The following is a 14,895-nucleotide window of genomic DNA, read 5'->3' as shown; positions in this document are numbered from 1 at the left end:
ATTTACCAACACAATACAGAATTTAGTATGTGATGTTTTTATGTACATGAATTGTAATACACATATCAAATGTTTTTACTCGTCAATAGATACCGGTTAAATTTTTCGAAATGCAATAAGCTATTTTCGGACTGATAATCAACATTTCATTGATTCTCCACAAAATTTGAAAATTAAAATGTTGGAAAACTAACAAAATTAACTCTGAACTTTGAAGAACGTTATTTTGCGGTTTAATGCTTTTATAACAGGGAATGAATACTAGAGTCTCTTTGCTTTTATAGATGAAGTCGGTATTTAGATTGATATTAAATCATCCTGAATTCAAAATTTCTTTTTAGATAGATACGTTACTTATTTTTTTTTATACCCCAGTCACACATACTCGCGGATAGTTACGTCTAGCCACGGATAAAAACGTAGTAATCCGTATCGATCCGTACCTTAGCCCTACGGATTGGTACTGATTGATTACTACTTTAAGGTACGACTCAAGTACTATGATTACTACGTTTCTATCCGTGGCTAGACGTAGCTATCCGCGCCGTGTGACTGGGGTATCAAGTTAAATCACCTGTTTATTAACGTTGGCATAAGTTTCTACTTTCAAATTGATCAGTGCCGTTTTTGTTGTTTTGATAAGTACGAATCACAGCGGCATCATTCAGTCATACAACTGACATTTCATGTCCAGATGCTGACATAATTTAGGCTTACAAAAACGTAAAGTCTTCAAATCACCATTTGTAATCAAAAGTCATAACATAGTAACGTATTTAATCAAACAATAAAGTTGATTTAGAAAGGTATGAAATATTAAAAACATAAACAATGAAAACAAATTAACTGGCTAACACTTTGAAAATATTCAAGTATTTAAAAGTAGTTTTAGATTGAAAAACGGACACATGCTGTCATTTGTAATGTTTCAAGTGGCGGTAACGTATCTATTGTCTATTTTTGTACAAACGTAAACTTAGCTTCAATTAATTCAAGTGCATGGTCCTTTGTGGTATGCCAATAAATGCAAAGATGCTATATCACAAATAATATTATTTAGTGAAACCCAAAAGTCATCAGCAAGGTTTTGTTACTTTTACATCATGCCATGCTTGGTGACCCCATCAGCGAAGGAAATGATGAAAATTTCACAAACTTTAACATCTATTCATGACTTCTCCTATAAACCATTTGTTGTTGAAGATATTTGATGTTTAATTGTTTATTTTTCTAATGGTTTGCCATCTTTTCATGAAAATTTAGAAATTATACTTGGTTTACTTTTTACTGTATATAAATAACAATACATGACGCAAAGAATGGTTATGTATATTTCAATTACAGCCCCTAATATGGCCCTGCTTCTGATTCAAAAATGTAACTGATATCAGAAAAAAAACTTAACTGTTACGGTTTTATAATCTAGACAGAGATATAAAAGAATATCTTGCCGTATCCTGCAGTAAAACACATTACTTAATAAGTTGATATGGAATACATACGTTACAATAAATAATAGATACGTTACCAATAGTGACATCGGTTCAGTTCTTTAATGTTACTGCAAATCATGTCAAGCAAAATTGAATATTGACATATAAAGAGAACATATTATTACTGTATAAATGCAATATTTATTTTTCTACCCCCCCCCCCCCCCCCCCCCCCCCACACACACACACACACAAAGGTGGACATATTAAAATTGCAATGTCTGCTCCGCACGTCCGTTGTCCGAATTCTTTTCGGGCTGTAACGCTGCTATCTTTAAAGAGATTTTAGAAATGACTTTACATAAGTGTTCAACATAATGAGACGCCATGCCATGCAGAAGTACCAGACTCCTAGCTCCAATGTCAAGGCCATACACACACGTTAAAGGTTAACATGGTTTGTTTCGTGTCCGGTCCACAGGCATTTGTCCCTAATAATGAAAGCTCTTGTCTCATTATTGTATAAGAAGCTTTAGAAAAATACACCAACCACGTTATCCAAATTCATATCAGTTTAATCTGGCAGTTTTAGTAAAACAATCATAAAACTGCCTCTCATACTGTGATAGAACAGTAATCACACAACTTCATTAAGGCACGTGGAAAAGTCCAACAAAGGCTTGATCAATAAAAATTGATAAAGAATCTATCTATATAGCGTATCCATTGTGAAAAAGACAAAGATAAATCTGATAATCCGCTTTTATCGTTACGTTTAAAAAGCAAATACATTTAGTGATATAAAAAACGTGTGACTGTTTAATGTGCGTGAATTTTTCTAAAAAACTTGTATCGTAATATTAATGATACTCGGTTGGAAGAAGTAGTAAGTATCTATTTTGATTTAGAATACTATACATATAATGTCGCCTATGAGAAAATATCGTTGCTTTTTCAATTGCATGGTAAAAATATTGATTGTTGCATGGTAAAATATAACAATTTATGAATTTTAAAACATAATATTAAAGTATATCATGTTCATGTATGTGGTTCTCTGGCTTCCTCTGAGTCTGATAACTTATAATCTGTCTGATGTTCAAGGGACAAACAATTAACAGTCGCATTTTAGGCAAAAGCATTTTATCCAGGAAAATTCATTTCCACTTAATTTTTTAAAGTAATAGGTAAATAGGAACACTAAGTAATTATTTGTCATACATACGGGTAAAGTGATGTTATTTTAACACAAATATGTGCATCCGAGTGGCAGACAAGGCAAAATCGTCCATACGAAGATCATTATGAAGATGTAGTTAACTCAATTGTGTCAAACACATATTTAATTCGATTTTTTCTTCCTGTACGATAGTGAGACATGTATAAATGGCTCAACATATTTTTAAGTTGTATTAGCAAATTTATACACACGTGGGGCAGGATTTTCACAAATTCGGATGTTTAGTGGAGAATCACTGATTTTATATCACCTAAAACATGTACATTATGGCGGGTGCAAGTTGTCTTATTTAAAAAATGCTGTTAATCTAATTACGACGTGTAAGCGCCGTCATATATTGGTAGATAACAAAATCAAAGTACTGACAGTACAGTACTGATGGAAGGTGATTTCTGTAAAGAATCCATTCCAAAAATGGCCAAGCGCTTTAACAATTAGAAAACCAAATATATTTAGGATTTGATTCGGCTAACCAAATTGTCAATATGATACTGCGCTTTGGTGATATATACAGTTATTTTCAAACCCCACGTAAAGTAAAATGTTGTGAATTTAAGACATGCAGCCGATAATTATTCACAAGTTAATTACCGCACTATTCGTATGTATTCAAAGTATGATGGACTGTTTTTACTTGGCATAAGAACTTGTAAGTTTGTAAGTTTATGATCAAGTTCACGGCTGCCTCAAATGTGGTGTTAGAGTAGGCCAAATGTTTCGGTATGTAACGGTAATGACTTTAGATTTGGTAAATCATTACTCATTGGACTACATTGGACAGTTGGTAGAGATGAAATAGTTGCGAGACAATGCATTCCTAATTAAATTCTGCGCGGTTACATAGAGAATGTTATTTTAATAAACCACCTTCCAAAACAATTGAACTGAAGTTGCATTTTATATCCATGTGTTCAATGTATGACTTCTACAGCGGAATGAAGTAACTGTGCAAGCGAAAATACACGCAAATAATGCCTTTAACTTTATTCTGCTGGCTATTATTACATGTTATAAGCCACGCACCACTACAGAAAGTAAATTTTGAAATTGTTTATTTAAAAATATAATCATTAAATGTTTCCATGTCAGTTACAATTACTTTTTTCAATACTGTATGTTTTCACCAAATACTGTCGCTAATGTTCAGCCTTACGTCTTATGTTTTAAATATGTATACATTAAAGTATGTAACAAATGATATGTACACAATTTTGTGAGTAACATGAAAAGAATAATGGTAATAAGACGAGTTCTTAGTTTTTTTATGTCAATTTGCTAACTAAAATAGTCACGTGTAAAATTTATCATCATGTACCCCTAATACAAATTTAGTGGCGTGTAACCTACTAGCTAATAATTAAAATCTTAAATGCATGTTTTAAGACCAGCATTTCGAAATATTCTAGGTATACAACCTCGACATATTTCAGTTTAATTTGTAAATGCACTGTAGTAACTGTTGTCTGTGGCTGTGACGTAAAGTAAACATATCTAATTAACGTACATGTTGACTTTCGTGACCTCGCAGGTTAGTGGATACCACTTCGAATTTACCATATATGTATCCCCCTACCAGCAGTGGACAACCTTACTGATGTTTAATATTGATATAATTGTTTTCTTGCAATCAAAAGTTTTTATAAGGTGAAAAATCGAAAAAGAGTATTAAACTGCAGATATTACACGCTTTTAATAGTATTTTTGACATAAAGGTGACCTTTGACCTTGAAATTGACCTTGACCTTGAATATTTTTTATATGTATAGATACGATTGTCAAGTGATGTTCGATATACACACATTTAAAAAAATTTATTTACAATAATTAGACAAATAAATAACCAGTTACAACACGTATATTTGACTACTTTCCTCATATTTTGGCGGCCATCTTGGACGCCATCTTGAATTTCAGGATTATCCGACCATTTTGATTGAAATGAAATTTTGTTTCGTATTCTGCAGACCCTGACAAACATTTTGGTATATAAAAGTTACTGTTTACAGACGTAGACCAGTTGCCCCCAAAATAAGCATGATATGCTGGTTCATTTCCTACACTACTATGTTTCCGACAAAGTATGAGTCAATCCTTTTCCTTCTAACGACGGTAAACCTTTCACATGCCGGTCTCTCACTATTGTTTCTTTCTGAAAAATTTACATTTATTTGTTGTGAATTTGTGTTTGTAATTATCTGCCCTTTATTACGGTTTGGTCTATCAGAGACGGGTATCAAACGTTTGGGCCCATTATGGAGAGATCGACCTGCGGAATGCTCACCGGCACTTTCATCAGCATTAATCACGGTTTGTTCAACGTTTGTTACAATCATAGGTGGATTAGAGCTTGTTTCATTTGACACATTTTGCGTTTTTTCTTTTTCTTTTACGCCGGTACGTTCAGCTTTGTTGTAAATTTGCGGCGGCAACGTCGATGATGCATCCGGTTTTGTGTGCACATCTTGAAGAATACTTAAGTCATTTCCGTTCGTGTTGGTAGATATTTGTTTGTTTTCAAGTTGTACTGACACGATAGCATCATTCAGTTTTTTGCTCATAATGCTGACGGATGAGCTCAGTGCAGAAACATTCGCTTGTAGGCTTTCAACTGCCCCTCTGGCAGTTGCGTCCGGACACCGGCTCAGGACACTGTTAACTTTCGTTTGGATGATATGAACGTTAGTTGACAGTTTTTTGGTTTCATTGTGTATTTCATTTATAATTGCCGAGTCCTTTACTTGTCGTGTTTTGATTTCGAGAATATCTGATTGTATATTAAAGAGAATAGCGGATATATCCGCGTTCATCAGTGGTTCCGCGTTCATTGTATCACAACCGGGTGTCTGCTGGGTACAGAAACTGTCTTCTATTGTTACATAGGCAGTCGAGAAGACGTCAAATATTTCCTTGGTTCTTGTTCCGTTTATAAACATTGTTAATACGTAACAGTCTTAAACGCATTTCTCTACTTTTGTTCCTGTGGCTGAGTTTCGACGGTTAATCAAACGTGTTTCAGGACACTCAAGATATTCTCTTGCTCTTTCTGCTAATCTTATGCGGTAGTCATTTACTCTTTCAAATTCATTTGAGCACATTCGGAGTAATTTGTTAACAAAGTCTTCTTTAGGAAGGCCTAGTAGACCATTGTCAAGATCATAATAAAACTGCTGAGGTCTTGGCGCCTGTGAAATATCATCATAGTCTGAATCATGACTACTTAAGCTTAAGGAGTGTTTTTCATTCTTGATTTGCAGTAGTTTCTCATTTACTAATGTTTTTGGGTCCGTTTCATCTTGATCATAATTAGACGCCATTTTAAGTTCACAATATTTTACCTGCGATAAATAACCGTTACCTTGTATAGCAAGTCGCAAAGCACCTCCGGCAAATATATATAGTCCTGAGCGAAATTCAGTCTATATGAAAAATGCTTTGTTCCACACAAAATCAGTAATTACGCACTATCCTTTCGTTCTTTTAGATATCTTTATCAAAAAGTATATTCTACATGATAAACCTCACGCACTCATATATAATTCCACTTGTTTATACTGTTATATACTCCATAATTTTACATTTTTGCCAGAGCAAAAATTTCACAACAATTTCACAACTTCACACCTGATACTTTTTCAAACAAAAAACGTTAAGAACCAAAAACGCATGTACTCAATGCCTTTACAGAAGACAGAGCAACAAGAGAAACACCCTTAAGGGCCCGACGAAACAGGCCAAAGGACAGATATCAAAACAGTCCAGTCCTGGTAGGATTTAAAAACTGCTTATCATAGAGTCCTATTCTTCCGTCAGACACAATCAAAGAAGGAAGCGTTGTGTCTAACTGTAAACGGATTGAACTCTAAACATGCGGTATGTCTCAAAACAGTTGGGTCGTAACCTCTTTTAATAAAACGTTTGATAATTTTACCAAATACAGTTGCCATGACCCAAGATCTTACGAAGTCACAAGTTTTAAACCACATCCCCATAAGAAAACGGGTTTTGAAATACCTTCTCGCAGAAGTGTCTTTAAATTACTATTGAATTTTAAAACCAGATCAGAATTACGATAGTAAAATTTAGCAAAATATTTACGCAATTTGTAATACCGGTAGCCTTGCCGAAGAAGTTTACTTGTAATATATTGATTACGTTCATTGAAATCCTTGACTTGACTACACGCCCTGGCAAACCGAATTAACCCCATAAGATGTAGCCTGAGGTACATCCCTATCCAAATGGGGAAAATTACAATCATCCCTCTTGTCATAAATTTTGGAATGCATAAGCCAGAAAAGGTCTAACATGAACTAAAAATTTAGACAAGTAATTTGCTATGTTCAGGACATTCCTTAATACTGTCAAATTTTGACATACGATTATTGTTTACTTCTTGTGCAAAGTTTCCCCGAAGTCTGTGACCATGTAGATAAATTCGCAACAAATCTTATAAGTTTAAAACGTTGACGTAAAATCGGGACAAGATCCTAACCTCGTACAAGTAGAGTGAAACAGACACAACTCATTAGGTTTCTATCTGTATAGGGAACTTGTCTAAGAGGTGCTGACAATATACAGAAACAGCGATTCTTGTACATCGGACTGACGTTCCTGGTGATTTTACCCATGCCGGTGTAGCAAAACCCATCTCTGGCACCTCCATGCTGGATGACTCTCATGCTGTTAATGACAACTAGCCATAAGCGAATCATGAATGCATTGATTATAGATCTAGATCTATATTGATTATGTATAATACGAAAAAAATCATGAACCTTGATAGTTCCTCTCCGTTCCTAAGAGTATGATATTTCTCGATTCAAAATACGTTATTTTTCGCTACTGTTACGCTACAAACGATACAACTAAAGTGGAACTTTGTTATTGTGCGTCACTGAAATGTCATAACGTCACTTCTGCGTACGCACGTTAATTTCCTGCGCTTTGTGTACATACTCTATTATAAGAAATAGTGCTGCAAAGAAAGTAATCAAGTTATTCTATTATTTGTAAAATACGACATGCAAGAAATATAACCTGCCAGAATATAAAGCTTATATGTCTACGATATGCAAGAAAAAAATACCAGTCATGCGTTTACGAATCGGGCCACCTGCGCATGGGCGGCAACTCGGCAAACCTGGTTACCACCCAATGCAAAGGTGCCCTCAGGACGAATATTTCTAACCGAATCGTAAACACATGACATATATTATTAAGTATGCGGAAGAAAAAAATATAAACATCAAGACTTCCCAGTGATGTGAAATTTAAATTTCGTACATAACTGAATAATCTAATTCTCGTACATAACTGAATATTGCTCAACCTTATCGTGCAGTCTGATCATGATCTGCACTACTCGCTATTTTAACAGTCAGTATCTTTTTGGTAAGCACCCCTTTTGACAGTTAATTGGTTCTGTCCAGATTTAAAGATGTACAAGTTCATTATAGAGATTTAGGTAAAGGTTAATATGGTACAACTATATTCATATATATAATAACTTGGAGTTACATTATTATAATCATTATACCTACTTATTTCACATGTCATGCTTCAAGTGTCATTAGGAAGTCGAATTATGAGAGTCCTTAAATACGCTTGATTGCTTCAAGTATAATAACATAAATAAACATAAGTGTTAACATCACTTTTGCACCGAATGGATTTAATTCAACCTGCTGTGCTCATTTTTGTCTGTCTGCTGTGTCATTTTGGTTTGGAAGGACGAAATGTTGACTTTGCGGACAGGACGTTTGTTTCTGTCTGGAACGCGCCGTCTGCTATATGCGAGAGCAAATTTGGTGTACAGTTAGACCTCTCTTACTTTGACATAGTGGCCAACCATAATGAAACATTTGAAGGAGAAGAAATTGTGATTTTCTACGGAAGCAGTTTGGGACTGTTACCGAGTATTGATGCTCACGGGAAGTTCATACATGGAGGGTTACCACAGGTATTTGTCGGTCACTTGTAGTAAATAGTTTTAACGGTCAATTTATTTCATTTAAACTTTTTGGTTTAAATAACAGTGCTATACGTTGAGACATACGTAAAGAAATTACGTAAAAATACAGAAATATTTCAATGGATTTATGAGAAAGTATGCCATATAATACTTCATACAAGAATACCCATTGAAGCATGTTTAATAAGTGTTTACGAAGGGCAAGTTTATATTATGATGTAATTCGCTACATATCCGTAAAATCGGAGTATATGTGTTTTTTTAATCCAGCTCGCCAATATTACAGCGCACTTGGCCAAAGTTGCCCGTGATGTGGAACACTACATGCCGAGTGTTGACTTCACCGGGCTCGCTGTGATAGACTGGGAATCCTGGAGGCCGATATTTGCAAGAGATAATTATAATCAAGGAATGAGGCGGTACATACAGGCATCGGAGAACCTCGTTCGCAAATTGCACCCTGACTGGTCAAAGAAAAAAATTGAAAACGAGGCTCGTAAGGAATTTGAAACTGCTGCAAGGTAGGTCTTCAATTCACTATCAAAATAATATATGTATATATAAAGATATTTATGTCATAACCAAGAATTATTCAGTGGACGGAAATATCTTTGCTGTTTCAGTTTTACATACTTCTTGAACGAGAGTTTTATATAAGAATGATGTATATAATTCAGAAAAAATGTTCACTGACTGTGTTTGAATGATTTATATAAAAAGGGTTTTAACGGGTTGCGACTGCGCGATCTTTGCGCTTCTACTGTGCTCGAAACGTTCGTGATGCTGGTCCTACGGAAGCATATTTAAATTTCTAGTTAATGTTGTTTACTTCAGTCCATTTAGGAAGATAGTAGTAAGGAGGCGAGCTCCATGGCCGAGTAGTTAAGGTCAATAATTTAGAATCACACCCCCATCCCCTAAGGGTTAAAAATAAGTTCAATTGTTGAATTTTTGCAGGGAACTTATGTAAGATTGATGGTTCTATCCGGGTGCCCGGCCTAGTCTGAAATAATACCCTGAGAGGCCCATTCTGTCTTCCACCATCATTTAAAGCTCTAAAGATAAGTGTGTGGGTGTGATTTACACTTAACGAAACAAACTTACTTACGTTGTAGAACATTCATCCAGTCTACGTTAGAGACGTGTAGAAAACTGAGACCGGGTGGTTACTGGGGATTGTACTTGTTTCCGAATTGCTACAACTATGGTGTAGGTCAGAGTCACTGTTCAAACACCACTATGGAGCTCAATGACAGGTACGTTTGTTTGGCACTTATAAAACAAAAACATTCTTCTGTATAAGACGATATGCCATTTTGATGGCGCAAAATAATTCCAAAAACTGCCAACTTCCTTCTAGGTCAAAACAGTATGAACACGACAGTTACAGGGTTTGTTGGTTAATTACGCCTAGTGCATGAGATAGATCTTTGACGGTCGTTTTCCTAATCAGTGCCGATTTTCCCAAGCAGTTTGCTGATTTTGCTGATCATCCCAATGCAGTTTGCTGATCATCCCAAGTCAGTGTTTCCTGACCGTCCCAAATCAATTTTCTGATCGATATAAGTAAGTTTTCTGATCGTCCCAAATCAGTTTTCTGATCGTTCGAAGTCAGTTTGCTAGATTTCCCAAGTAAGTTTTCTGATCGTTCGAAGTCAGTTTGCTAGATTTCCCAAGTAAGTTTTCTGATCGTATCAAGTTAGAATCCTTTTCAGCCCAAGTCAGTTACTTAATCTTCCAAAGTCAGTTTGCTGATCGCCTCAGGTCAGTTTCCTGATAGTACCTAAACAAGTCCTTGACAGTTGCAAGTGGGTTTCCTGATCGTCAATATTCTGACCGGCCAAAGACAGTTTTCTGATCATCCCAAGTCAGTTTGCTGATCATTCAAAGTCAGATTTTTGATCGTCCCAAGTCAAACAGTTCTCTGATCGTCCGAATAAGTTGTTTGATCGTTCAAAGCAATTGTCCTAAATCAGTTTTCGGATCGATCCAAGACAATTTTCTGAATGGCCACAGGCAGTTTTCTGGTTATGCCAAATCAGTTTTCTCATCGCTCAAGTCAGTTTTCTAGCTGTCCCAGTCCAATTTGCTAACCGTCCCAAGACAGTTTCCAGATAATCTAAAGTCAGTTTCCAGATAATCTCTAGTCAGTTTTCCGATCGACTCAAGTCAGTTTCCTGATAATCTGAAGAAAGTCTCTCGATAGTCCCGTGTCAATTTTCCGATCGACTGAAGTCAGTTTCCTGAGAATCTGAAGAAAGTCTCTCGATAGTCCCGTGTCAATTTTCCGATCGACTGAAGTCAGTTTCCTGAGAATCTGAAGAAAGTCTCTCGATAGTCCCATGTTTCCCGATAGTCCCACGTCAGTTTCCCGATCCGCTCATCAGTTTTCTGATAACCCAGGTCAGCCTCCTGATAGTCCCATGTCAGTTTCCCGATCGGCTCAAGTCAGTTTCCTGATAATCCGAAGTAAGTCTACTGATAGTCCCATGTCAGTTTCCCGATCCGCACAGGTCAGTTTCCTGATAACCCAGAGTCAGCCTCCTGATAGTCCCATGTCAGTTTCCTTATCGGCTCAAGTCAGTTTACTGATAATTTGAAGTAAGTCTACTGATAGTCCCATGTCAGTTTCCTAATCGGCTCAAGTCAGTTTTCTGATAACCCAAAGTCGGCCTCCTGATAGTCCCAAGTCAGTTTCTTAGGAAGAACAGGACTGGTGTATCGTGTGCTATAAAACTAATGACCCTGTTGACATTGCACCGTGGACTTCAGAGTGAGTGAGCAATACCTTATAATCGGTTCCATTCAATTTCGAAAAGAAGAAAAGACGTGTGTCAAAAAAATAAGGTTCTAACTTGACTGAGGCCCATCGAGTCTTTCCAGGAAACGGACCCGAATGTGAACACTTTAAACTACAAACTTCCATCAAAATCAGACACAATAAAAAACAACTAGAAGCGAAAACCTTTTGTCCATACATGCTCCGTTTTAGCCCCCTTTTGTGTAAAAATTAAATGAAATGTAACACATTCTTCAAGCTATATAGTAAATAAATTAATTTGTTAATACAGAAAACTACGGTGCCCATAAAGTGACATGTTACACACTTTTTTCCACTTAGGTAATGTGAGACTTTTTTTATTTCGTATCATTTCGTTTAAACGAAATAATTTTAAATGAAATGATTTCGTTTGAACGAAATAACTAATTTCGTTTAAACGAATTAGTTATTTCGTTAAAACGAAATCATTTCGTTAAAACGAAATCATTTCGTTTAAACGAAATGTTATTTCGTTTAAACGAAATAGTTATTCCGTTTTAACGAAATCATTTCGTTTAAACGAAATAAAAAAAGTCTCACATTACCTAAGTGGAAAAAAGTGTGTAACATGTCACTTTAGGGGCACCGTAGAAAACGCTGTTTTGGAAAAATGCTGTACATAACTATATATTATATAATCATATTTTAGATTGAGCTGGTTGTTCGAAGCCAGCACGTCCCTTTATCCTTCAATCTACTTGACTGAATCTGGGACACCAACTGACAGATACAAACATGTGTATGGACAACTAAAAGAAGCTCTTCGAGTGAAGAAAAAATATGGTGGAAAGTACTTACCGATTGCTCCTTATTCGAAATTCAGGCATGACACCGGGAAATTCTATAGTCAGGTAAAATACTGATGAAAACGATCACAGCTGGTATGATGATGATGATGATAATGATGATGATGATGACGACGATGACGATGGCGACGACGACGACGACGACGATATTAATGGTGGCGGTGATGATGATGATGATGATGATGATGGTGGTGGTTGTGAGAAAAGTGAGTGATGATGATGTTGATGATGACAATGATGGTAGTGGTAACGACGACAATAATGATGATGAAGATGATGATGATGATGATGATGATGATAATGACTACGATGAGCGTCTAGGCGAAAGTACATCCAAATATCCATCTGTTGGCCTAATACCATAAAAGAAGCCAATCGATTTAAAAAAAAAAGTCCTTTTTACTGATTGCATCAGTTTTGAGAACTTGTGCATGCATGTTCCTGAAGTTTATTAAACTAAACTTATTGAGAACGATATATTAAATGCTGGCACAGAAACGACATAGATTTTTTATACTTCGTACTACGTTTTATACGTAAACATGTATCAGTATGTGTGCACGTATCTTTTTTGTTCTTTCTGTGTGATCCCATCATATTTGTATGGCACATCCTCATATAGTCAAGGCGCTTGATGAATTAATGATCTGTTTAATATCACTTTCAGGCAGACCTAAACAACACCATACTACAGGCAGCGGAAGCTGGCTTGAATGCCATTGTATTGTGGGGTAGTTTAGCCTCGTTTAGAAGCGCACGTGACTGTGAACAAACACGGGCTTACTTGGACTCGACTCTTGGTCCCTTCATCAAGAATGTCACAATAACTGCACGGAACTGCAGTGACGAGCTGTGTAATTCGCACGGACGATGTTTTAAAACTGACTGGAATTATAAATCAAACACGCCTGATACACTTTTCTTTGAATCTGCTACAAAGAGATTCTTTGCAAAGCTGCTTGAAAAACTATTAGGCACCATAATTGATGCCTTTGTGAGTATACGAAGAACAATCGGGGATACACATGTCGCTGAATCTGACCGCTTTGGAGAACTTTGTCAGCGTTATTCCGAATTTTCATGCGATTGTTTTAAAGGTTGGACTGGACAGTACTGCCAACAGATCACAACATAGACTTCACATACCAGTGTCTACTGAGATATAGTAAAAAGTACCAAAATATGTTTAGGCTTTCAATACTAGTATAATACAAACTCTTTTCGACGATAACCTTGAAGACGGAATATCAAGAAACAGATACCGTTTACATACAACACGAACATTCCTAAAATAAGCTTTTACAACGTCTGCTAGATGTTTGTATATATGAACCTATGTTGATAGTTTTTCCAGCCATTGCTTAGAATACAGATATGGTCAACATTTCATTTTACAAAGTTACTGTCAATGTGTAACATCAAATTTTCATTTATCAAAATGATATCTCTTCGTCTTCAGTATCATGATATGTTCTTGTTTCTGTCAATAAACACTTCTAGTGTATTAAGAGGTGCATATATGAGAACCAGTCTCTCTATAGTATCAAAATTAGAATGATTAAAGTTATATGAGCCGTGCCATGGGAAAACCAACATAGTGGGTGTGCGACCAGCATGGATCCAGACCAGCCTGCGCATCCGCGCAGTCTGGTCAGGCTCCATGCTGTTCGCTTTTAAAGCCTATTGGAATTGGAGAAACTGTTAGCGAACAGCATGGATCCTGACCAGACTGCGCGGATGCGCAGGCTGGTCTGGATCCATGCTGGTCGCACACCCACTATGTTGGTTTTCCCATGGCACGGCTCAATTATGCTTTTCATTACTGCAAACTCTTGATCCAGACACTAAAGACTTTTGAGGCACAGCTTTTTAGTGCTTGATTGTCAAGTTGTACTGTTATTTAAAACGTATCGATATTACGTTTTCTTGTGTCGTTGTTTGTTGAAAGTAAAGTTAATGAAATTTATAGTATTGTTTGTTTCTTAAGTTCTTTCCTTACAGCCCAGCGTAGGTTGTACAATGGCGCCGTTGCACTAATTTCACAAAGTGCCAAATTAACCAATTTTTAAGTGTGGCATCGAGCAAGTTACTTGCTTTATTTAGTTTTGCTTAAATCTTCATCAGTATCTTGTTTACAAATGAGGTAGCGCTATTATTTACTTGTGCTATGAAGTCCCATCGAAGTTTGCCCAGTAGAATCTAGAGCCGGAAAGGAATGCTAGTTACTTAAGTCTAAATTTCTGGTTTTAAAATGTTGATGAACACGGGTTGAGATTCTTAACACATGCAAGGATAGTACAACAGGCAGAGAGCATGATGTTACGCATATATAACAGTTACTGAAAAAGTTATAACTCATTAGGCCCAATAGAAACTTTCTTTGTGTAGTCCGCGGAAGTTCCCACCTGGAATGGATAGAATGGATACGAGCCTACGGAAGGCGCCGAAACAGTACCAGTGTAAGAATGTTCACCCAACACAGAACTCAACTCGGTGGGCTATATAACAAAGAGTAGACTTTCCACAGGGATTTCCACAGGGATTATGACAAAAAACAACAACAATAAAACAACAACAACAACAATAAGGAAGCGGTAAATGAAAGTAAGTATCTGGCTTGTCAA

General features: G+C 36.3%; 1 protein-coding gene across 2 annotated transcripts; it reads left to right on the top strand.

Moving 5' to 3' along the window:
- The first annotated feature begins 8,304 nt into the window (after positions 1 to 8,304).
- LOC123526146 (hyaluronidase-1-like) lies at positions 8,305 to 14,239 on the top strand. 2 transcript variants are annotated; one of them, XM_045305163.2, is made up of 5 exons: positions 8,308 to 8,632; positions 8,915 to 9,165; positions 9,760 to 9,900; positions 12,115 to 12,316; positions 12,939 to 14,239. In XM_045305163.2, the coding sequence occupies exons 1-5, from the start codon at positions 8,339 to 8,341 to the stop codon at positions 13,404 to 13,406; spliced, it is 1,356 nt and encodes a 451-aa protein (XP_045161098.2). In that variant the 5' UTR covers positions 8,308 to 8,338; the 3' UTR covers positions 13,407 to 14,239. The 2 variants fall into 2 exon arrangements, with proteins under 2 accessions (XP_045161099.2, XP_045161098.2); XM_045305164.2 differs by lacking the exon at positions 9,760 to 9,900 and having other exon boundaries at positions 8,305 to 8,632.
- Positions 14,240 to 14,895: the final 656 nt, after the last annotated feature.

This window comes from Mercenaria mercenaria, chromosome 14 (assembly GCF_021730395.1).
Source record: "Mercenaria mercenaria strain notata chromosome 14, MADL_Memer_1, whole genome shotgun sequence".
NCBI lineage: Eukaryota > Metazoa > Mollusca > Bivalvia > Venerida > Veneridae > Mercenaria > Mercenaria mercenaria.
This window is presented reverse-complemented; position numbering and strand designations above follow the sequence as displayed.